Source organism: Limanda limanda, chromosome 18 (assembly GCF_963576545.1).
Source record: "Limanda limanda chromosome 18, fLimLim1.1, whole genome shotgun sequence".
In the NCBI taxonomy this organism is placed as follows: Eukaryota; Metazoa; Chordata; class Actinopteri; order Pleuronectiformes; family Pleuronectidae; genus Limanda; species Limanda limanda.
In genome coordinates, this window is record NC_083653.1 from 21,430,062 (window position 1) to 21,455,024 (window position 24,963).

A 24,963-nucleotide genomic window follows, 5' to 3' on the forward strand; every position below is an offset into this window, starting at 1 on the left:
TGGTGTGTGTGTGTATGTGGGTCCCAAGCCTGATCTGGTATTCTGAGCAGTAGAGCTCCACAACTATTCACATGTTAGTGAACAACTCTCTTGTTCCAGCTGACATGTCCCTTCGTCACCTACAGCACACACACAGAGTTTTCTTGGAGTATATTTGAGATATATGCTTTGATTCTAAAGCTTAAGTTGTCATTTGAAGAAATAGACAGAGCCACACTGACACTGTGGTAAGTGCCTTGAGATAATCTTTGTTTTGATTTGGTGCTATACAAATAAAGTTGAATTGAATTTATGTCAGTACCTCTGTGTGTTCTTCTGGACTTAAACAGTCCCTGTGTGCTTGTTTTCTGGATTAAAAATTGGATTTGCAATGTTTATTTATAATAAAATATACGTGTTGCTAAATAAAGATCTTCATTTAATTTGTTCCAGGTCAAGGTACAGTGTTCTCTTAGCCATTGTTCACAGTTCACACATTCATTAGACACGACACACAATGATCGCACGCATCTGCATGTGGTAATTTTATTTACAAATGGTAAAAAAGAAACCATAAAAATATATCTTGCTTTCACATATATATATATTTATATACACTTCAATGTATTTCTATAAACTATGTAGACAGGACAAATCTCATGTACAGCTGAAGCGACTGCACTATAGTGGCTAACCTTGGTATCTTGGATACAAGGCAGGACCTCTGAACACAACTATGAACAAACTTCACACAGACTCAGTTCTAAAGCTCCACAGAAGCTTAATTACATCAGAGGTGATCTGGTTTCATCTTGGCAATTCTTCAATTCCTATTGGAATCAGTTGTTGTATTTCCTGATCTTATAAGTATTTGGGCCACTGTTAGGCAAAAGGAAATCTGACATTTCAAGAATAAAATCAGGATATTATGTAGGAAAAAGTCATAGACTTGAGAAAAAGTCATGATATCAATAGAATAAAACTCCCAACATTATGAGTATGTTACTGAGAGGTTGAGTCATAATTTCAGATTATAATCCTCAAACCCCATGAGGTAAATTTGTGACTTGTATGAATAAAATAGAAATGACGAGAAAAAGACATAACATTATGCGAAATAAAGGTTATATTCTGAGAATAAGAGTCACATTGCTTATGAGTATGAAGTCATAATTTCAAAAAGGTCCTCAGGCTTTATTTGAATGAACTTAATATTCTTGTTCAAGTGCATTTAGGACGTAGATCCCCTTTTAACTTGTGCCGTTTGCCATTATGAGACTCGTGTGAAAGGATTGTACTTATTCATGTGTTAGGGTTATATTAGGGAGAGTTTTAATTGACCATGTTGTAAGATTACAAAAGAAAATCTGATTCCGACAATAAAAGTCATTCTATTTCAAGAATAAAATTGATTATCTCAAAAACATAATTCACAATGAGTACTAAATCATAAATTTGGGGGAGAAAGCCACAATATCACAGAAATTAAAAATGGTAAATGGATGAATGCATGTATGTATGTAGCGATTGTCACATTATATAATTGATTTTTCTATCATTTTATTATCCTAAACTCTATTATTTAATCAATTCTTTAAATATGAAACTGACAAGTTAAAACTGCTAGACTGCTAATGACTGAGATATTAATAGGTAGCACTGACAGAAGCATCTTGAACATTACCACCAATTTATGAAATATTGAAAAAGTTTTCCCATGTCATCATGACTTTCATCAACATTAAATGTTTTATTACACATTAAGAACTTAAGTCTTGAACTATGTAAACATTTATTGAAAAACTACAACTTCATTCTCATAATATTATAACTTATTTGTCAAAATGAACATTTTTCTTGAAATCTCTGACTTTCTTTCGACCAGCAGCCCAATATTCTGCTATAAGATCTGGCTCAGACTGAGGTGTGAGGTGCATTTAGTTCACCATGAACAACAGGTCATTCGGTCGTGGGCTGGACGATTCCAAACCCGCTCATGGTGTTAGCACTGTGTGTGAGAGCAGGAGGAGTAGAGGTACAGTAAGATGAAGCAGTCGATCAGAAGGATGGAGTAGAAACACCTCTGTGTGTGCAAACTTCGACCCCTCTGAAAGCGAGTCAGCAACACAGCCAGCAGTAAAAAGAAGGTGGCCGTGTTCAGAAGGAGGAAGAGTCTTATGTAAGAGGCTGTGCTGGTGAAACCTTCACTCCCTGCTGTGGCCACCATGTGAACCTCTTTGAATTTGCGGCCCTTGACAAAGCCACCTCTTCGGTTTTTGCGACTGTCTGTATAATCCATAAAGGCCCGGGAGTCTGAGTCCCCCTCTTCTGGACTGTCCTCATACGTACGCTTTGAGGTTTTCTGTCTCTCCTTTTTCTCATTCACTTCAATCTGTGCAAAAATGTCAGGGAGACTCTCAGAAAGCTTCTCCCCAAGGTTGACTTTCTTCCCCCCTTTACCCTTGCCCTGCTTCTTGGACATAGCAAACATCTTCTCAATGACCTCCTCTGTCTTCTTTTTGTCAGAGAACTGCAGGAGGCGCTCTGCAGTCTTTCTGAAGCTGTTAGTGTTCAGAACCCGTCCGAGGATGTGTCTCTCCATCTGCTGAAAAACAGGCTTGACGTGCTGGAGGTTGTCTTCCATCACATTGACGTACTCCTCTACTTCCTGTGGCGAGCTGTCAACCGCATCTGCGGCCTTCTCGAATACGATTTTCTTGTTGTTCAGCAGCACCATGGAGAACAGAGGCTTGCTGGTGACCTCTCCAGTAAGCAGGTAGATGGTGTAAGTGTGATCCTTGGTGGCCAGGTAAATATCCACTCTCTGGTCATCACCACGCAGGCTGAAGCTCTGTATGTCCACCCCCGGTCCGAAAAAAATGTATGCCACCCTTGTGTAAGGGTACCTCAATGGCATTGTGATGTTCACATAGTTAGAACCATTATATGGGTATCCTCGAGGGTAATTCCAGTAACCTATCACTCCTTTGTTACTGTAGCCAGTGTCGTCCATCCAGAACATCTTATATTTGTCCTCACCATGTGACACAAATGCTCCATGAACACCATCTACCTTTGTGCCCTGGAATGGCAGTTCAGTGTTGTGGAAAAAGGCGCTCATGGCCCTGGTTGGGCTGTCAGGATCCAGGTGGATGTGGTCAACGAGGAGGAGGAGCTGTGGGTGAAGAAGGAGAAGGTTCCTCTGAAAGTTTCTGATCTTTAGCTCGGAATTATATGCAGAACGTCCCTCACCTCGGATGAAGACCATTCCCTGTCTCTCCATAGCAGCTTCGACTCTGCCCTGGGTATCAGCCGCCAGCCCCACTTTGTACTTCAACCACTTAGAGTCACAGGTCTCTGTAACCTGCCCAACCCACGGCTTAAAGCAACTCCCTGAGTCCGCCGAGCCAAACAACACTGCATTGTTTAACAAAGTGTACTTGGGTCCATACAGTGCCTCAGTTATAAATGGGAAACCATTGGGTGCAAAGGTGAAAGTGTTCTGATCTGGGTGCTCGTGGCCAGCGTTAAAGTTCCTCCACCCTTTGATCCACTCTTTGTACTTGTTCCTGTGAACGATGTCAAAGATGGCGCGGCCTCCCAGCTTCCCTGACTTGAAAGAGACAAAGGTGTTGTTGGTGTCTGCAGGTAAAGCACTGCCATATGTGACCACACCCCAGTCCTCAAAGTAGTGGAGTTGGGATGTTCCAAAATCTGACGGGGGCTTGGAGATCAGGCTCGGGTCATACCTGCAGAATACAACAAGATAAACAATATAATACTTGTATGTACAATAGAAAGCAAAATCCACTGACAGGCATTTTAATCATTTTGAAGGTATTCTAGATGTCAGCTTGTGAAAACACGTTTGCCTTAACTACCAATACCTTTGAAACAAGTAGTTGATTGATAATCAGTTTTTCTCACAATCCATTTATAAAGGACACATGTCAAACATTGAACGTTTCAAATGTGAGCATTACAGTGTTTTATATCATAGTACACTGAATTACTATTAATTAGGAACTGATGGTCACAGAAAACATTTGAAGCTACCATCCTGGGAGATAATGATGGCTATATGTTGTCAGAATGCTTTAAATAAGCATGTTCCTATGGAGAGTTGTCACCACATTTAAAGACTAAATAGGTGCAAACGGTCCCTCAAAGGCATTCATAGTATATTTCATAGCTGTCGGACATTTGCCAATTACTTCCAGTTTAGTTGTCTATCAAACTCTTACCAAAGTGATTACGGTAAATATGTGATTGTATATATATGATTAAAGCATGGACTTAGAAGCTAATTCGATCTGATGATTGAGGGAACTATCAAGGTAGAAGTCAGCATTAGCTTTTTCATTACTCAAACCGGAATGGTACTAGCGGTACTTATGTAAGAACAGCATCTATGCATACTCATACGCAAACCTGATTACAACTTGAATACATGCTTTTGTAAAAAAATCAGGGGGTTCTTCAATTCTAAAGTTGTAAAATTACCACAATATTCTTGAATTTATAATAATTTGTGTTAGTGGTTATTTGTAGTTAAGAATGAATATCAAGACTGAAACATGTCAATTAAAAAGACAGAGAAGTTTCAGTGCATAGTTATTATTGCAAATTTGTAATATTTACTTAACTGTCTTCAACACTTGGACATGTTGAAGGGGCGAACAGTTATCACAAAAATAGTCGCCAATCCCTAGGTTTTACACACTTTAGGTGTTTGCATATTAAATGTGTCTCTACAGCTTTTATTTAAAATATTCTGTCCAATTGTCACAGATATTCTGAAAAATTAGCTGACGTTCTGATTCAGTGACGGCAGATGACCCAGGAGATGGGGCCCAGGTGTGTGTCCAGATTAGAGTAATGTTAGAGGCACATTTTTCTCTGAGCCCGTCTGAGCAGAAAAAAACATGTGCAGTGTAAACAAATCAGCCAAGCCAACGTGACAGTCGCCAAAATAATTTAGAAATTTTTGTCTGGACCCGACAAGCTCAGCCGCAGCGCTGTGTTTCCAATGATGCGCTGCTTCCCCCTCCTCTTCAGTGTTTGACAATATTTCATTATTATTTGTAATTTTTTGAATCCATTAACTGTGGGACTTTCTTAGCTTTCACTGAATGTTAAACTGCATCACATTAAATTTTTTTTCGTTCTTTTATCTTTTTACAGTTTGACTCTGGTGTGCCACCGTCTTTAGATATTCGTTTCGGTAATTCTGGACTTTTCTTTTCAGTTCCTTGATTTCTGTGTTTGCACACAAACCTGCAGTCTTCGCCCTAAAAAAATGTAATGAACTTTCTTGAGAGCAAATATATATATATTTTTAGAAAATATTGGTGAATGAGGCCTCTAGATCACAACATAAATATGTCAGATTTTTTTCAATCCAGAGATCCAGACATCATTTCCTCAGAGTTTGGAAAAATGTTACAGAAAAAACTATACAAAAATGCCATCATCTGCCTTTGATCAAAGTTGTACATAAGATGTAAGTAATGTCCCATTGTTAAATGAAATTCAGCAGCTCACCAGATGAACTCTGTGTGGAGAGTACACCACCGCTGGCCCTTTCCAGCCTGCCCTGGCCCTTCCATCACCCTGTTTTGATGAATCACATCTGCCAGCCAGTTTCCACTGCCATTACGCAGCACATAGCGATCCAAGAAGACCAGCTGACTTTCCGGCCCGTAGAACCAGTTGTAATTGGAATCTGCAATGGCTACAGTCCGCTGAAATCCTGGATGAAATTATGAAAACACAGTGTCAGTGGTGGCTGGTCATAGTGGCGTCATAAAGAAATTACATCTTATTGTAAATCAAATGAAGATATAAAGACTCATTTATGAGTCTGCAGTGACAACAAGAGATAATTGCCACTATGCGGACATACAAAGCGTTTGCATATCAACTAACATTCCAGGTCTATCACTGCCCTTCAGTATTGCTATAGCACTATGACCATTTAATTTCTGTTATAAGTATCACATACACACAGGCAGGGAGAGGCGAGCTATCATCCCGCTGCCACAACTGTTTTAAAAGCAATTGTGCTATATGGAGAACAAATTAATTTGTCCCAAGAAAACTGTGCTTTTTCAGATGTTAGCAATATCCTTATCACTATTTGCTTTCTGTCAACTTTACACAAACACACAACTGGGGAACACACACACAGTCAGTGAGGGGACAGCAATCGTCTGCTGCTGAGGGGGCAGTTGAGGATAATCTGGCCTTGTCTTCCTGTCTGCTGGAGGGAGAAAGCTGCCATTGTGGCTTTGGGTCTGGGGCTCTCCTGGCTGGTGTAATTAGAGGTGCTGTCTGAGTGCAGCAGTGCAATTCAAACACAATACAGAAAGTGTTACTGGGGGGATTGTGAAATGTCCGAGCCTGACCTCGGGGCCCCCTCCTCTGCTGCTGCCCTCCTTCTGCCCTTCAGATGAAACTTCCCGGACACCACAGGTCCCTGGAGGTCTCCGCTCAGCTTTGAAACTACATCCAGGGAGGTAGGAGCTACATGCATGCAGTCCATGTTCCTTTTCATTACTAATCGAAATCTATACAACTTTTGGCATACAGGATATAGCACGATGTGTCCGTCATTCACAGCTAAGTAACCACTTATTCACCGGTTGTTGACTTTGGCAAAAAGTGTATCAGACGCATTTCTCAGCCGTTTAGCAGAGTAAACAAACAGCAGTTGATGTGACAGTTACCGGGCAGGATAGTCCTGTAGAGGAAGGCAAAGTGTTTGAGAAGCCACGGGTGGTCGAAGTGGCTGATGGCAAAGTGTCGCTGCACCAGGAACATGTACTGGAACAGAGAGCGGGTGGTGTAAGTCCCATAGGCCACGCCTTCATACAGGGAGCCATCCGTCACATCCTGCAGGAGGATCATGGACTTCTCCATGATGGACAGGACCTGCTTGGTCCACAGGTAGGCCTCCTGAAGGTAACCTGCAACACAGGGAGTTGGGATGGTGTCACAAGTGGAATACAGTCAGAGATACCTAGTCCCGCCATTGTTTTTCTTTCTGTTATTGTTATTTAAATTGACTGGTATAACCATGTTAAATTCTATTCTAGATTTTTGGAGTCAACTTGGGGGTGGCAGAATGTTGCAACGATTAACACCTTTCGCCTCACAACAAAAAGGTTCTGGGTTCAAAGCTGCCAGCAGATCTAGGCCTCTCTGTGTAGAGTTTCACCCGTCTCAACCTTCTTGTGTTGTATGAAAGAACTTCATATTTTAGAGTTGCCTTTTATTGTGACCCCCATTCTTCTCTGCTCAGATATCCGCCCACAATGAGTCTGGTCCTGCCAGAGGTTGTTTTTTTTCCAGTTAATGAAGGAGTTTTTTCTCTCCTCAGTTGCCGGCTTGTTGTAGAAACGTTGTGCCAAGTGCCTTGAGAAAACATTTGCTGTTATTTGCAGCTATACAAATAGAATTGAAATTCAAACACTAAACATATTAAAAATAATGCAACTTTGTTGGCATTAAGTTTGTTTCAGTTTCCCTTTCACTCACAACCTCATTTAAACACTAAAGTGTCTGTGCAAATCGTTTTGCATTGATTTACACAGGAAAGTGAAAAATAACAAAGAAGAGCATTTCTTGAAGGAAGTGCATTGTGATTACTGCCAGTAGTTTCTGATCAAATCATATTGTAAATAAATATAAAGACATTACTATGTTCAAATACATGAATTAACCTCCATTACATTGTGTTTAAAGTCACATGCTTAAAGTGCAACGACAGCATATTCCTAACAAATCTATATAGCACTATATCGACCAGGTGTTGCTTGGTCTGGAAGTGGTTAAAGTACAAGGTTTGGCTGGTGGCTGATGTCAAGGGCAGAGTCGAAGCTGCTATGGAGACACAGGGAATCATCCTCAACTGAGGCGAGGGACTTTGGATGATATTGGGTTTGAATTTTGTCAGGGCTCATTCGGGCCTTGTGCAATGTGGAAATGGCAAATGTTTCAAAAGTGTCAGATCATCCGATTTGGTGGTAACTGGTGGTAACTGCACCAAATCAGTTATAGAGGTGTGATGTAATCAGTCCAGCTCTAATCAAAGAGACAATGTTTTTCGTGTGAGTCCTGCACCAGGTCGGGTACTGGCAGGTACTTCCACTCAAATAACTGTCACATCAAAATGGATCACATGAAGATGAAAAATAGCAAGTGGGGAATATGTTGTCAGTGGTTTTACTGCTTGCAACAAGCTCCTGGACACAATGTCACTGAGGAAACACATAGACAGTTGCAGGAGCACAGGTTCTCTGACAATTTTTAGATACTTTTACGAGATTCCAAGATTCAGGTGGGTCCGGATTTGATTTGGAGATCATGAATGGCAATGGGTCGGGTCTGCAAAAATGAACAGGACACTGATCTGTACAGCAAAATTCCTTAAGGAATGGGCCCAAGTAGTCAGAGCTGAGGTGATAAGCTGGACTCTATCAATATCTAAAACGTTTAATCTTGCACCTACAAGCTATGGTAGGATCAAGAGCAAAAGCTGAGGTTAGCCACTAGCTACCTGGTGGTGCTAGTTATCTCACTTCTGGATCAGAGAAGCTGAAATCCAGGGTGAACATACTTCCCAAATTTGACTCCTGTTACATGTACAATCATTGAAATACTGATTTATGCTAATCCCCATTAGATATTTATGCTACATCAATGCTCAACAATAGTTATCTACTGCTTTGCTCAAGTAGTAGTTATCCTCTTTGGAAGCAAGGGCATAAAAGTGCTTGAATTAAATTAATGAAAAATACGGTATGTTCACAGCAGGACATAAAGTGAACAGGGCCTCGTGTTATTCAGTCTGAGAGGTTTATGTGTTATGTCACAAATGGAATTAGTGGAAAACAGCACTACAGCAAACAAAGTCTTCTCAGTCAGTTACCTAAAGAAACCTTCCACACGCAACATTTAGCTGTTGTCATGGAAAGCATGACACCACGGTGGGACACTACACTATGTATACTCTCTCCTACACACACACACACACACACATACAAACACGCAGCATTTACTGTGAGAACAAGTGACTATATAAACACACCAGCCACAACTCTTTGAGGAATCCCAGGGGGTACCGGCAGTAACCGGCTGGGTGGGTGCGGGTGCAGGTCCGCCCAGTGGAGCCGTCCCCCAGACGTGTTTGGTTTAGGCTTGGGGACCGCTTGGCCTACACAGAGCAGGTATTTACCATCAAACAGGAACTCTTTCCAGGCACAAAGACCACATTTATACAAACAGAGCTTGACGGGCACTCATACAGTGCAGCGCCACACTTCAGTGCAACAGAGGCGCAGAGAGATGATCCAGTTACTTTCCTAAAGTTAAGACTTAATATGGACCATTAAGATTGCCACCAACTGCTTTGACAGACTTTTTTGTCAGTGGTCCTATCATGGCCATGATCACATACAAATTTAATTATTTGCTAGTTTCAAGCTGCACCTATTACAGAGGAGAAGGCAGAGGGACAAGATCAAGACACATGTGTTATACTAGTTCAGTGCCTGTTCTAAACTTGTCTGTTTGGAATGTATTGTTTGTTTGGCCTGTGGTTACACTGCTTGCAGTTTTCTTTCTGAAACTGTAAAGGTGACCTGTAGTAATTGAGCCACAGAAAGTAAAGATTGACTGCAGGACCCTAAAGCCGCACAACCGCTGCCACACAAAGAGCTGTTCACCCGTTTAGTTCGGTGAAGCTCGACTCAGTACGTAGAGCCCCGGACTGCAGAATCAGTTGTTGTTGCCGTTGTCGTAACCGTGCTGTTGAAATCCTGGAAAACGTCCATTCAGTTGATGAGTCCCAGCCGCTGCTGCTACACATACAGTTCTTGCCTATTCAAAGTTTATTAATACTAAACGTATTCCATGACCAAATCATACCGAATTTCCCACTGCACTTAGTTGGGCCCTTAAATGACAAGATAGATTTCTGGAATTATTAGATAGATTATTATTCAATAATACTAACAAACAGCAGTGTCAAGGAAGCAATTTCCAGCCATGCTATTGGTCACATAACAATCATTATTCGCTCAGCTTTGTCAAGTCTAAAGAAAAATTGCTTGCCTGCTAATGCTAGCTAGTCTCTATATGTGTCTGTGTGCTGGTTTCAGCTAAATGACAATGACCTAATGACAAAAACAATGTTTAACTGAGAGTGAATGGTGTCAGTCTTCTAACAAATAGGAAATCATGTATTTTCCAAAGCATTTCCAGAGGAATTTCAGTGTTGGCAGAAGACAGAAGAGGAACTGAGCAGTCAGCATGAATTAAGACAGAAACCATGATGGAATAGAGAAGATATGCAAAAAGTAATGAAGCTTAAATGTCATTGACTGAGCACTAACATGTATAGCCCATATTCTTAAATCACAATTTTTATCATAGGGCTTTAACAATATGCAACAGCCTCTGTCCTTAACCCTCAACAAGAGTAAGGAAAAACTATGAAAATAACCCTTTAACAGGGGAAAAGGGAAAAAAAAAACTCAGAGAGAGACACATGTGAGGGATCCCTCTCTCACGTCAGACAGAAGTGCAAATAGATGCCACGTGTAACTAACATCAGCAAAATAACAGTATTTGCAACATTGATTAGACAAAACAGTTTGTTACATAATGGAAAAGTTTATCAATGTTTAAAGCATTTGTGCAGAAAATGCATAGCCGAAAATTCAACAATAACAACTACACAGTGTTGAGCACGTAAACTGAGACTTACCGTAAAGACAAGAAAGCGGTACTACAAAAACAAGTTTTGAAGTTCCTGCTCGGTTGGCACAAAGATAAAATTGAATAGAAATAGAACAGAAAGAGTTGCAGTTTGAGGTGTCCTGTCAGCAGTTTTACAAAAATAGTTAACAGCTATTTGGAAAAACTGTTTTATTTCTATTTTAAATTAAGGGTGAGAGAGAGTCAGTGAAATACAATCTGCCCCAGAGGCTGGCAGCGCAGTTTCTAGCATTTTGATTTCACATACTTCTGGCCCCTTTTTGCAAGGTGTCACCAAATACACAAAATACACCAGGCTACATCCCCCTTATCTGCAGTTCTTGAGCCCCTCTAACTCTTGGAAACACTGCAGGCTCTGTTTTAGTTTGAAAACTCGAGGTTCACTTTTCAGTCTTAAGATGCAGAAACCGAGACTTTTGGAAACATTGATGCATAGCGACCACATTTGCTTCCTTCTCGACTAGCAATAATGAATACCAACATTTAAGTCAGAAACTGTTCCACCTTGTCTGTCAGTATGAATAGAGATGATTTGCAGATGAGTTCCACACCATTAATTGTCGGGCTGTCATTTTATATTCAAAATTCGAACATTCAATTTGAACATGAGAGGAAAAGTTTGTATTCGAAATGTCATGACAGATTTGAATTAAAAATATACAGTGAAGAAGCTGTCTTAGTAATTAACCTTATGATCAAACTGTATGAATTCTATGTCAAATTCAATCAAACGAAAAACTGACAACCCTAATGGACTGTATATAAAGATTGGCAACATGACAGTTACCAAGTGCTTAGTATAGGTCATAAAGTATAGGCGATAAACCCTGACCCCTTCATTTTAGCAGATGGAACATGTGCTGAATATGAAGGTACATATCTTTGGTGTCATTTTTGTACAGTGGGAGGAAGCAGAGACATTTTTATATAAATGTTCTACATTCTTACTATAGTTAGAAATGTTATATTATTGCATTTGGACACACTTCTCTGCTACTTACTGGAAAAAAATGCTTATAACAAAATACATAATTACATAATTTTGCAATGCAAATTCAATGCTACCAGGGGGTGCAGTTTTTTTTTTGTAGTGTCACGTAGCATTGCTGCTCCCCTTCGGAAGCCTGAGACGAGTTAGAACATCAGCTTTGTTGCATTTTGACATTTGATATTTGATATTTAGATATTTTTGAATGTAAATAAAAAATTCTCCACTTTCCACAATTCTTAACAGGATGCTAAACTGTTTCATGGCAAGCAATGAGGCCCACAAATATAACAACAGCAGCTTGTGCATTGCTCTGGCAGATGTAAGAGTGTGGCTGGTAAGTCAGAGGCATGTGACAGACACGTTCATTACAGATGAGCTGTATTTTAAAATGGGGCACTGAGCTGATGCTTCCAGGAGCCAACAAGCAATCACCTGTATCTGGAATGTATGTTTCCTCTGAGCTGCTGCTGCTGCATTCTTGTTTGGTTATCTTAAACAAAGAACTAAACACACATGACAGCACAGGCATCTTTCATTTCAGTGAGACCATGTTATTTTAGGCCACACAATGATGGAAAAAACGCCTTGTGACGGACATCCAACAAAGAACGAGCAGGAACCAGAATCTGCTCTTCATTTCTGGCAGTTCTTCCATTTGGCTACGAAACAAACTTCCATTCGTTCTAAGCCACTTTGACGGAATAATATTGGGAACTTATGTCATCCGTTTGCGCGGGAGACAAATGATGCATATGATAATGGAATACAGTCAGGCCTCTGCATAGTGTTACTTGTGATGGCTGAGGGAGGCTGCTCCATGAAGCAGCTGCAATAAGAGCTCTATATTTGATCACTGCAAATACATCATGTGTAAACAATCTATTGAGAAGCTATTGTCTCCCTCCTGCTGGGTGTGAAACTATCATCTCTGCATGTGGTCTCCTGTAAAGCACACATTAACAAATAAAATCTGTCATAAACGAAAGCACCCGTGCAGAATCCGTTCCCCAGGTAACACAGACCCGCTGAACTGGTGCAAACACACTTTTTCCTGCTCTCAGGTCAGACTCTAACTCTCCTGAGTGTTACACGGCTTTATGCCTGTTGGTACCCTGTCCCAAAAAAAGCCTCAAATAAAGCCACTGTGACCGCAACCACTCTCAGAAATACGCCATTTGGTTCACATCAGCACTGGAGCTTTTGTTGCAGAAATCAAATCCCTATGAGCAAAACAAGCTGCAAAGCAGGAATTCACAGCACATATCTTCTCCAAGACCCGGCAGTTTTGTTTTTAAAGGAAAGCTGTTCAGCAAAATCAATGACATATTCTCTGGGAAAATGATGAAAATGTAAAAAAATCTTACAAAGCTGAAGAAAGTGAAAATAAATTCCTTGACCTGCCCTCTGATCTGGGCCCGCACCAACAATACTTGGCTTCATCCCTGACCCATAACACATCCTTCGACCAAGTTTAGTGGAAATCTGTTCTTTAGCGTTATGTGTAAATTTGAGCAAATGGACAGGGGTGAAAATATAACCTCCTTGGTGAAGGCTATACTTATCTGATATAAATGCTAACTAAAGTTAACTCAGAAAATAATATGCTACCTTTAACCTGGGAATCAGATTTTATATTTGACCCGGATTCCTGAAACTAATATGACATGATCAGCAAGAGAGAGAGAGAGAGAGAGAGAGAGAGAGAGAGAGAGAGAGAGAGAGAGAGAGAGAGAGAGAGAGAGAGAGAGAGAGAGAGAGAGAGAGAGAGAATGTTTACTCTGTTGAAGTTGTTGGGAAACACTCACAGTCCTCGTGATTGTACAGTGTGAAGCTTCTTCCATCAACTGATTTGACGAGTGCAGACACGTAAACCACCAACAGACAAGTTTAATCTTCAATTCAATCTTATTTGTATTGGACAAAATCATAATGTACAGTATCTCAAGGCACTTTACTTGTTAACCTGAAAAAGAGACCTTAAAAAAAGGAAAAACCCAACAGTTACCACAATGAGCAAGCTCTTTTGTTAATCTCTCATTTTCATTGTTTACAAGTTCCTCAGATAATTAACACTTAACACACAATATGTAATTTTCTGCCACATCGGGGATCATAAATCAAATCATGACAAAGGACTTGGTTTTGTCATGAAGTGGCGTGGGATCATATGAATTGTTGTCTTAACCACTGTTGTCGTCATTTCAGTCACTGATCATTAAGAGGATGTTAAAGAGGGTTTTTACAGAGAGCTAACTTATCCCAGAGGTCTCCTCCTCTCTTAAACAAAATAAGAGAATTTTTCATCCTTCATACCCATACCTGTTCTTTGGGTGTTGGCCAATAACAAGTACCTTTCTGATACCAGTGTTAAACATAAGCTGTATGACTAGTGGGACCCAATAGTCAAATGAGGCTAGGAAACATACCACATAGGTGCGTACGTCTTGAGCAACAGCTCCCAGCTGGAAGTGGATTTCTATTCCCTACTTTGTCTCTCTGTTTCCTGTCAACTCTTCACTATCTCTGTTGAACAAAGTCAAAATTGGCCCAGAAATATATACTTTAAATAGCTGTTTGCCTCAGTGTAAGGAGACTGGGATCATTCTTAGCAATAGAACTTGACGCTAACCCAATGACGGGCTGCAAGCATTTAGATTGAAATGGATTAGATCAGATTATATCAAACCAATATCTGATATCAGTGTCAGACCTGCATATCCCTAAATAACAACATGTTTTAAACCCTGCAGCGAGGGCAATAATGAAGCCACATCATAAAGATATGGACCACTAACCTTGTGTCATGTAAACCAGGCTTCCAGTGAGCAGAGCCACACAGTTGGTGGGCTGATGGTTGTGCAGGTACTGGAAGCCCCAGCCTCGGACGTAGGACTTCTCATACATCAGGCGTGACGCGTTGCCGATCACCTGCAGAAATCGCTCCTGTTGGCCCTTGTTCAAGTACTCATACAGGAAGTCGTAAGCGGTGGCGAACCCAACCAATGAGTGTGCCAAAGGAACTTCATCCCAGGGGGCATCTTTGACCAGCCTGCAACACACAACAACAACATAAGACTGAAGGCAAGAAACACACGTGGATCTTGAAAACAGTGCAGTAGGTGTGACATTTCCCTCTTTAAATAAAACCATGAACAAGAAACCCTTCCCTGTGCAGAGCCTTTTAATTACACCTAAACACAGCTGTAAAACACAACTATTCACGTTGAAGGCAAAAATAAAGGTGCTAAGTTGCCTTTTACACCACGAATACAGCTGCAGCAATAAAGAGATGTAGAATGAGACCTGAAAAGTGCAGCATGTGCTGGTTCAACCACCAGGATCTGAGAACGCTGACTGTCAGGAGCATTTGTGTCGTAAAAAAGGTGAAAGGTGTTCTCCAATCCTGCTGCTTGATTTAATTGAAGAGAAATGAACTTCAGATGTTGTGTTAAAAGCAAATGCTGTGTTCGCTTAGTGTTTCCCACTAACACATACGCCAGGGTTCAGCTGAAAACCAACAGAGACACAGTCATGACCTCATCCGCAGTCTAGCCGCCGATCACTGAATTCTTCCTGTCATCACAAGTTTATGGAAAATGAAACGCGATCTTGTGGTTTACACGCTACACTGTCAGTTAAATTAGTATCTGCTACAGAATCTGCTATTAGAAGCTGAGATCTTCACAAGCTTGACAAAGTTAAGTAATGATTCATTATCTTGGGATCAAACAACAACAGCTGCCATGAAAATTAAAGAGCAAGTTCCAGTAAATTTCCCATGAATGTGGTCACTTAAAGGCCTCGTGCTGACTCGTCAGCTCCGTTGTTCAGATTCAGGGGAAATGGAAACAACGTACATGAGGGCAAACTGCCTGTCACTGCACACATTTACAACACTGTATTGAATATTACTGCACACTTTTCTGTTTTATATGTTGTACGGATTGTGGCGATTGCTACAAGGTTTGCTACAGTGTTTTCAGATTGTGAGAATGTGCCATGAGACCTCTGCTTGTAATTATCTCCATTGGACTGTACTGGATGTAAAGATGGACGACATTCCACTGTACAAAAATGAATCCAAGTTATCTTATATGTACATAAGCACGGCCATCTTGTGCTGGTGATGTCATTTGGTGTCAGAGCCTGTGCAGTATAGATCATGGAGTGGAGCTGTGATATCAAGGTCCCATCAGTAAACCTAACCATCCAATCAAGAGTCAATCTCAGCTGTCAATCATTACGTCTCAGCCAATTACCTTATTTTAATTTAACGTATCAGAATCACAAACACAAACATATATCACTGTAAACTGACAGAAAAAAAAACCACCCTCGATCCACATTTTGCAGATTTATATTGGTGAGGTAGAGTTTAGTATCTATACTGATGGCAGCCACTAGGAAGCAATACAAAAGATTTTGCTTCACTTGTGGGATCCGTCATGTCGTCCATCTTTACATACAGTCTATGATATGAACAGGTGTGGATTAAGATTGGGTTAAGTTTCTTCCCTGCTAAATTTACAGTTCTTTCTTTTGATGGGATAGTGATATTTATATAATTTTTTCTATGGCTTAATGTTATAGAGGTTTAGAATACTGCAAATGTTAGTCGATATATTGCAAATGTATTTTCTTTGGTGACACCTTCGCTTGCTGTCAGAGTGGTTTGGTGATTTATATGGAAAAAATGTTTTCTGCCTCATTTGCGGGCTGGATTCCAACTCTTCATGCAGCTTTCATCAAGTAGGCTTGTCATGTGGAAGTCGTGTGCCTTGATTCCTAGAATCTAAGATTTTGATCTACTTAAAAACTTCAGTTGACATGAACAGCATGACAAGGGTGGTGCATACCATGCACACATTGTATATATTGCCTCGAGGCAATATTAATCTCTATAAGTGTATGTGAATATACAAACTCTATAGACGATTTGGGTCCTTGAGTTACTGTTTCTATATTGAGACCAATCGTGTTTGAGCAGGCTTTGGTTGCCCGCAGGTAAACAGTTATTGTGGAGAGAAAAAGAAGCAGAACACATGCTCTACTTTTTAATTTATCTGTATTCACATGAAGAGAACCATTAATAAAGATTGATCAAATGTCGTCTGGACCTAAAACACGTCCAAAAAGATTTGTTCCAACCTGTTTCCTCTGGTTAAAAGCCTGGCAGCTGAGTTCTGTACTGTCTGAAGACGCTCTGAAGATTTACCGTTAGTGCAAGTAAAGCAGGTAAAATAGTTTCTCTGTCTCTAAACATAGGAGGAATCCTGCCAATGTTCCTTATTTCATAAAAAACATGTTTTTACATGTTTAGTGACATGCTGTTCAAAATTTTAGGAGAAATATGTTCATAACTATTTTTCAGCTAATAGAAGTTATCGGTCGTATCTACAGTTCTACAGGATTCAGACAAACCTGAATTTTTTTTAATTTTTGAACAATGCATGATGTCACTGCAGTGTTTCCCATTACCTACACTGTGGCAGTCCGCCGGCTTCGCTGGCCCGCTGTGTAAACAGAGCCCTGAAAGCCTGTTGGGACAGATGCCGCTCTTCATATCTCCACAATTCACATCTGAACCAATGCTCGGCTGACTGTGAAAAAGTTATTCCACCAAATAAACCCTGCAGCAACATGTATTCACAAAGAAGATTTTCCTCTTCATCACCATCGCCAGACTCTGTTCTGCACAAATGGATGAACAATTGTGCTGCAGAGCTGAATAGATTGATTTAAGTTATAATCAAACTAAATGATGAACAATTTAGAGAATTACATGATCATAAAGGGTTCAAAACTGATCCTGAATTGGCTTTCTTCCTCCCTAACAGGTATGTCTTATGTGAAATAATTCACAATTATTTTTTGAATTGCAAGATTATTCCCTCATTGCCATGCATCCTACAAACAGCTGAGTGTCTTTTTTCACTCCTTCTATGACAAATGCACGTGCTGAGCCGCAGGCCAAGGTTTTTAAGATAGGAGACGGTGGACACACGACCTCTTCTGCACACAGCGGCGCCAAAGTCAACCAAAATCAAAAATTCTTTAAATTACAGTTTACCAATATAACAAATAAAAAAACTGAAACAAAATTACAGTCAAATTATGCAGAAGAACACACAACTTCACTTATGTGAGTTTGCAGACTGTGTAAAAAAAAAAGGTGCATGCACCACTACACCACAAAGTAGAAGTAGCCCATTGGAACATGGTTAGTGGAGTTGCTGCAGACATAATTGAAGGGTGTGAAGACCACAGCTGACTGATTCCTGTAGCGGCTGTGCAGAGGCCCTCAGAGACTCAGTGACCATAATAAAAGTGCGGCCGAGGAGAAAACTCAGTGTGTTCACAAGACGTGAAAACACATGCTCAGTGGGTTCTCCTCTCTACGCTGTGGCACACACACTGATTCTGTGAGAAATGTATAATACCGCATAATGAGCCCGCGTGGAAAATCCCCTTCCCTCTGTTCAGTGGCTGGAGGGAGCACAGCAGCCGCACAGCAAAAAGAAAAGGATTAAGCTGTTCCACCTCGCTCTCTCTCCACGTGCAGGAGGGGAGGTATGGAACTTAAATACAGTGAAGGAAATGAAAACCAACTAACTGACACAGAGCTGATTGATTCTTACAAAAAATCCAATAACATCAACTATGAACAAAAACTTGTATTCAAGAATTATGAAGAAAGATTCTTGTGATAACTTGATTAAAAAAGACTCAGTAATGTGTAACTGTATCGATATGAATGAGCTGATGGTCACACCAGCCTAAGACAAGCTATAGCAGCAGAGGAGTGCTTTTAAAAAAAATTTAATTCAACTTTTCATTTAGAAGAGGAAGGTGTGCTGTTTAATTTTTTTTAAACAAGGATATTGCCCGAAGCAATGATGCAATAAGTGAATATGAAGGTATTTGATGAGACATTCACATTCTCCCACTTTAGGATTCATTCTGTATCTTTCTGCTGATCAACTTAGAGGATGGAATTGAAATGTATTGATCACTTTTTATTTCCAATGTGTGAACATATTGAAGCATAATAACAGCATTTGGGACTTGGGATGTGAAAGGATAATAGAAATGGATATCAACATATCAGCCATTCAAATGCCCAACACTCTAACCTAAGATGCAAAAAAAAGTTTGTATGTAGTCAGTAATCAGTCAAATTACCAACAACAGCAGCAGGGCGAGTGGTTAGTGTAGAGACCTTCCTTTGTTTCAGGATATCAGAACTATAATAACAGTGTTACTATGGTAACCCTACTGACACGATGCCTGTCAGTCACCTTTAGCTTCGTCATGTCACTATTTGGGCCGATTTTGCAGGATTCTGAGTGTAGGTCACTTGTAACAGCCACCGCTGACATGCCATCTAATCAATATTTAGGTAAAGCATCAGTATCACATGAGGATCAGAGTCAGTATCTACAAATGTTTAAGGGTTTGGATCAGGATTAGGGCCCAAAAACACTTTATCAACGCATCTCTACTTTAATAATGTTGCTGCTTGGTATTTTTTTGTGATTCGATGAATTTTGTCTCGACATGACGGGACCCTCTACTTTTGTACATATTCCAAAATCGTAAATGAAAGTATTACTGAGAGAGTTGGGTCACCGTGAGTAGCAGCTGAGTGCAAATTCTCTTTATGTTTATGTGAATGTATGTAAATGAACTGTCGGAGGTTACCATGGATACCAACACCAGATGCAAATATTCGCCAAGCATCATTTCTGAGACCTTCCCTCTTTTAAAGCTGAGGAGAAGTTGAACGGCTCTAATCCACTTCGCAACCATTTTGCACCTGCCAGACAGAACTAGTGTTCATTGAGCTTAATCAAATTGTTCAGGGTATTCAGAAGCTCTGTTGATGTTGCTGACATTAAGTCCAGCCATGGCCCACTGTGAAAAGGCCAGACATTGGCTGAAGAGATCAAGTCTGCTGACTTGTTGACTTCTCGTGGTATAAATAACGGTTCAGTCTGTTTTTATTGGAAATGGTTCTGACAGATTTTCCTTTTTAAACATCAATGTTACAAAGCAGTGTCTGGCTGCTGCTGAGAACTGCCAAGGGTCCCATGCTGCTATTTGGTGGCAGTTGATCTTTGGTTAAATTATTCATTGTCACTCTGTGTAGATATATTTTCACTTTTACTCTCTTAATTTAAGCTAATTTAGGAACAAATCTTTGTTTTCTTCTATGTTGTAAAGTTAATTAAATAAAAAATCAATACATTTAAATTGACCTTAAAGAAATTGACAGAATAAAAGATAGATATGTTTTACATAGAAACACACATTCAAATGTAATCTTTCCCTTATCAAATCCGGTAAAAATATATTTCAACAAGACTGATTATAAGCGAGCTGCAGCATCCTCGGCTGACATAAGTAACAATCAAAGCAAATGGATTCAGTCCCTGTCTGTTGTTCAGCTCACATCTGAACATTTCATTTCCCTTCATCAGGGGGTGCAGGTTCCACAGACAGCTGCTAAACATATTTCCCCGTGCCACAGAATCTTCACAGTAAAATGCATCTTCACCAGAGAGAAACAAGAACACTGGGAATTGGACATGGTAGAAAAGCCTGTGAGGGGGAGGTCTGAGCATCAAAACCTTTACATGCACACATGTGGGTGCACAGAGATATCAGGTCGCATCTGTAAACTCTACTGACTAGATTTTCATTTTTTTTCTCTGGGAAAAAGAAAAGGAGGCTGGTTCAAATATCTTTTGTAGAAGTTAACACAACAAGCCGACAACCATAGACTCTCTGGCTCTGTTAACAAAAATGGCTCTTGAACAAGTATTTGGCACAGAATATATGTCACCAGCTCAGTAAACCGGACAATTATGATTTAGATGAGCTTTTAGGTTTCTATTGTATTAGGTTAGTATAACAGCGTTTCACCTAGGATTGTGTGTGTGTGTGTGTGTGTAAATAAACTTTAGTCCGGTGCATGTCCTAATAACTTGTGATGAGTATGGGTTCAAAGTGAGCGCAGGTCAGCAGGAGTGTGAGGGAGGACACTCAGACATGAGACTCTGACCTGGTACAAACAACCACCTTCCTTTCACTTGTTCACTCTCTGGTTCACTGTCCGTGTGTCGGTGTGGTGTCAGTGTGTGAGTGGGGTACTGTGTGTGTGTGTGTATGTGTGTAAACACCGCAGAGGAGAAGAGATGCGGAAGCTCAATCAATTAAATACACATAGACAGATCAGCTAAATGTTAGGACTGTTGCACTTTGGAGCTCTGAAATAGATGAGATGATAAAAGACAGTAAATCTACCAACTAGGCTGAGCCGCCATCCTCTCCATGTAGTCCTTGGCCAGGTCAAGGGCCCCGGCCCTGTGGGGGTACAGCAGGCAGAACATGGACAGCACACCCAGGTTGTTCCCGTACACCTCGTTCCAGCGGGCGCTGAACTCCGCGGGGCTCCAGGGTGGCAGGTACTCCTCCGGGTGCTCCAGCATTGTTTCCCCAGCTTCACGAATCCTCCTCGCCATGTTCTGATGAGTCCCCGCCGCCGCGTACTGCAGCTCCTCCACATTCCCCCGGTTGAAGTACAGCATGGGATGTCCATCGTAGTTGCCTCCCATGAAGGGGATTCCTCGGCTGGGGTCCCCTTCCGTCGTAGCCACCACCGTCGGGACAAGCAGGGGCCACAGAAGACTTAGGAAGAAGACTGTGGGGGCCCCGCGGGTGTAGGTTCTCATCATCTCATCCGAGGGGAGACTGTGGCATTGCCAAAGGAGCTCAGCTGAGAGGGAGCAGAGGGGGAAGAGAAGGATTTTGAGAAAGCCAGCCCATATTCTGCACAACGTAGTTTTTTTTTACAAAGCCCGGCATTCCTGGAATAATTAGATACAGCTGTAGTCCTGATGATGCAGGCTTTCCATACTGATGGAGCACATTATTTAGCACAACAGTTAAACAGTAATAACAGGACTTTCAGATAAAGTAGGACCTTTTGTTGACAAAACATACACACATTTAAGTGTCCTCAAAACTCTTGATCATTTCTAGAAATTCAGTGATAACCTCCTGCCAATAGCCACGTGCACTTTACAGATCTGGAGCTTGTTACACCTCTGCACGCTGTAACCTTATAGTCACCTCCCAGGATTTGTTTCTGAGTAGCTGTTGTGAGACAAGTCCAGCCATGCACACCCAGATGTCCAGACGAGCAGACCCGGAGGTCATAAATGTCCCATTACTGCAGTAACATTACTCTGGTCTGTTGAGCGGCTCCAAACCAGAGCTTCACAGAAAGACAAGGGCTGGCCCAGCGTCTCTGCTCTGAACATGAGGGTAAATTCCATGACCTTAGTGGAGCCATTGGAAATGGCCTGGTTGGAAAACCATTTGGTAGTCATTTTAACGCTGTCTAGACGGGGGCATGTTCTAGTCGGCGTTTGCTGTCCGACGTGTGCATGGAGTTTGTGTTGTGTTTGATGAACAAGGGGAAGCTAAAAATGGTTCTTCCACTGTTGTTAATTCTAAGATTTGACCTTAGGAGGCGTCACATTCCTCTGTGGTGAACGTGAGGGTGCCCGGTCAGCTCATCGCCATGTCTAAACCGTCAACACAACTTTGGACTAAATTAACACAGGGAAGCTGTCACTGTGTCACGAGCCAAGGCCCTATTATAATTACACAAATTTAACAGTTTGAAATTAAAATCCAACTGTAAGATAGTTTATCAAATTCAATGGATATTGATGAATCAGTTTATTGATCAGTCATCTAACAGGTAATTAGAAGTAAAAAAGTGTTTAGAATTGATTAACTGTCTTTCTGAGGCAAAACTGCCAAACATGGTGCAGGTTACATCCTCTCTCTCTGTTTGATGAAATCGTAAATTAAATATCTATAATATCACCCTGAAATTAGGGCATTTTTCTATTTATTGCGACAATTTATAAACCATGCAGCCCGTTAATTCTATGAAAAACAATAAACAAAGTATAATATATAATGGATTGAAAATAATAATTATTAATGCTGGTTGCTGCTATAAAATCATATTTTCAAAATAAACATTTAAGAAGTCTCTGCACAGTCCTGTGGATGGTGCAGATAAATCCTGAGGCACATGAATACATACTCACAATATAAGTAGCACAGAAAATATAGACAAGGCCCGTATCAAGTAATGTTTACTCACATTCTTGAACATTGTTCTACATTTCCTGATTTTTTTGATTAAAAAAAAGCGGCTATTTAGAAACCCCAGAGTAAGGTATCATGTGTTGGCACCACTACCAATACCATAGTCCTTACTTTTTACTGATCTAGTTTTGATGGCCTGAAAGTAGTCACAACACTGTGACAACTTAAAATAAATATTGACTGAATAACATGTTGTTAATATCTCACAGAAAAAATAAAATAAACAAGACATGACCTCAGTTCGTCTGTTACTCAGTAACAGAATCACAGAGCTGTGTCAAAACTATAATGGCTCTAATTCTGTCCTTTTAATTTGACATGAATAGCTTTGTTTGTCCAGTTCCTTATGGCTTATTGATGTAAAGTAAATACATCTGAGTTGTGCTGTCAGTGTAAAAACAATAAGCTAAAGACCGAGCAGATTTAGAGCCAGATGTGCACCTTCCTCTGGGCCTCAACTGTTTCCATGTCTCACTTCCTGTAGGTACAGAGAGTGAGATGCTTCTCAGATGGACAGTTATATAATAACAATAATGTCTGACTCGTACATGTCACTCAGCAGCAGAGCTTTCTCCACCACACTCTGTTATTACCCCTCCTCTCGTCAATAGTTAAAGACAACTTCTCCTTCACTTTCCTGAAGAATGTGTGCAGCTGTTTCCCCCTCACGTATCACTCTCCACCACACGATGAGCTCCAACCCGCCAGCCTCCATTAGAGCCGACCGGTGGATCGATGGTATTGATAGATTATCTCAATCTGAGAACACAAGTCTCCTTGTGCCGGTGGGACCGCGCAAAGAGCAGCGAAGTGAGGAGACGTTCACGTTACCTGTCACTGATCCGTATTCCCGTCCGCAAGGCGCTCATTTCTTCTCTTCACAGCCAGACAGAGAATGAGAGAGAAAGAGAGAGAGAGACAGAGAGAGAGAGAGACAGAGAGTGTGATCGAGGAGAGAAGTCAAAGAAAGTAAAGTGTGTATGTGTGTGTGTGTGTGTGTGTGTGTTTGTGTGAGGAGGAGAGAGAGAGAGAGAGAGAGAGAGAGAGAGAGAGAGAGAGAGAGAGAGAGAGAGGGGAGGGTAAGAATGTGTGAGGAAGGAGAGAGGGAGGGAGTGAGCGTCATGCCTGAGAGTGAGGAGGGGCTGCAAAAGGGGGAGAGAGGCTTAAAGGAGACCTAATGAACTCAAACACAAACACACACACACACACACACACACACACACACACACACACACATACACACACAAACACACAAAATAATGGTAATTAAAGCTGTTGACAAAAATCTGGTTGTGATTACTATAAGAACAAATACATTGTATTGGTTCAGAGCAAATATTTTCTATACCCAGAGAGGGGAACACTTATGCTGTATATACCCCATCCAGGTTATTAAAGGGATAATTCACCCCAAATTTAAAAAAATCATCATGACCTACTCCACAAAACACTTTCGGAGTCTCGGGTGTAAATATTGTTGCAGCAGTGGTGATCGATTCTTCAAACGTAAAAAAAACAACAGAAAAAACATGAAAGGCCTCCATACTGCTCACGTGGTGTCATCCAAGTGTTCGGAAGCTCTGAAATTCAAACTCAAATCATAATGCCATCATTTCCACCGTGTTTTTAGCCCAAATGTCCTCTGATATCTTCCTCTGGATCCCCGTTCACATTCTCTCGCCTCGATGCTCTCGCCCAAGGGGCACGTGACGAACCTCACGGGTTCTCGCGATAGCTGCGATTAATTCACCCACCCCTCCATCGCCATAGTGGTGATTAGATCTTTTGTGAATTTTCATTTTTGGGTGAACTGTCCCTTTAATCTGTAATGTGGTGTAATGCAAATGGCTTATTTGAAGAAGAACGATTGTTATATTTAAATAGGATGTAGATTGTACATCTAATTTTATTGTGTGTAAAATAGTTGCGACACCGGCGAGCTAGTTCTGGCAGGCAACTCGAGCTGCGCTGCGCCAATCATGTGACATACATCATGTGACATACCTCACTCTCCACAACCA

The 24,963-nt window shown here is 40.9% G+C and overlaps 1 protein-coding gene across 1 annotated transcript; it reads right to left on the minus strand.

The window, feature by feature from the left end:
• Positions 1-511: 511 nt before the first annotated feature.
• dse (dermatan sulfate epimerase) lies at positions 512-23,947 on the minus strand. The gene is made up of 6 exons (XM_061091144.1): positions 23,774-23,947; positions 21,059-21,530; positions 14,548-14,801; positions 6,708-6,947; positions 5,524-5,731; positions 512-3,728 (listed from the first exon to the last, which is right to left on the minus strand). The coding sequence occupies exons 2-6, from the start codon at positions 21,487-21,489 to the stop codon at positions 1,982-1,984; spliced, it is 2,880 nt and encodes a 959-aa protein (XP_060947127.1). The 5' UTR covers positions 21,490-21,530; positions 23,774-23,947; the 3' UTR covers positions 512-1,981.
• Between the last annotated feature and the right edge of the window lie 1,016 nt (positions 23,948-24,963).

What these genes read in the sequence shown, in the direction of transcription:
- dse (XM_061091144.1), bottom strand. Translation starts at nt 21,489, where the DNA reads ATGATGAGAACCTACACCCGCGGGGCCCCCACAGTCTTCTTCCTAAGT. An exon ending in CTACAGGACTATCCTGCCCG is followed by an intron (nt 5,732 to 6,707) that starts GTAACTGTCACA and finishes AATTTCATCCAG; the next exon opens with GATTTCAGCGGACTGTAGCC. An exon ending in CTCCACACAGAGTTCATCTG is followed by an intron (nt 3,729 to 5,523) that starts GTGAGCTGCTGA and finishes TGTATTCTGCAG; the next exon opens with GTATGACCCGAGCCTGATCT.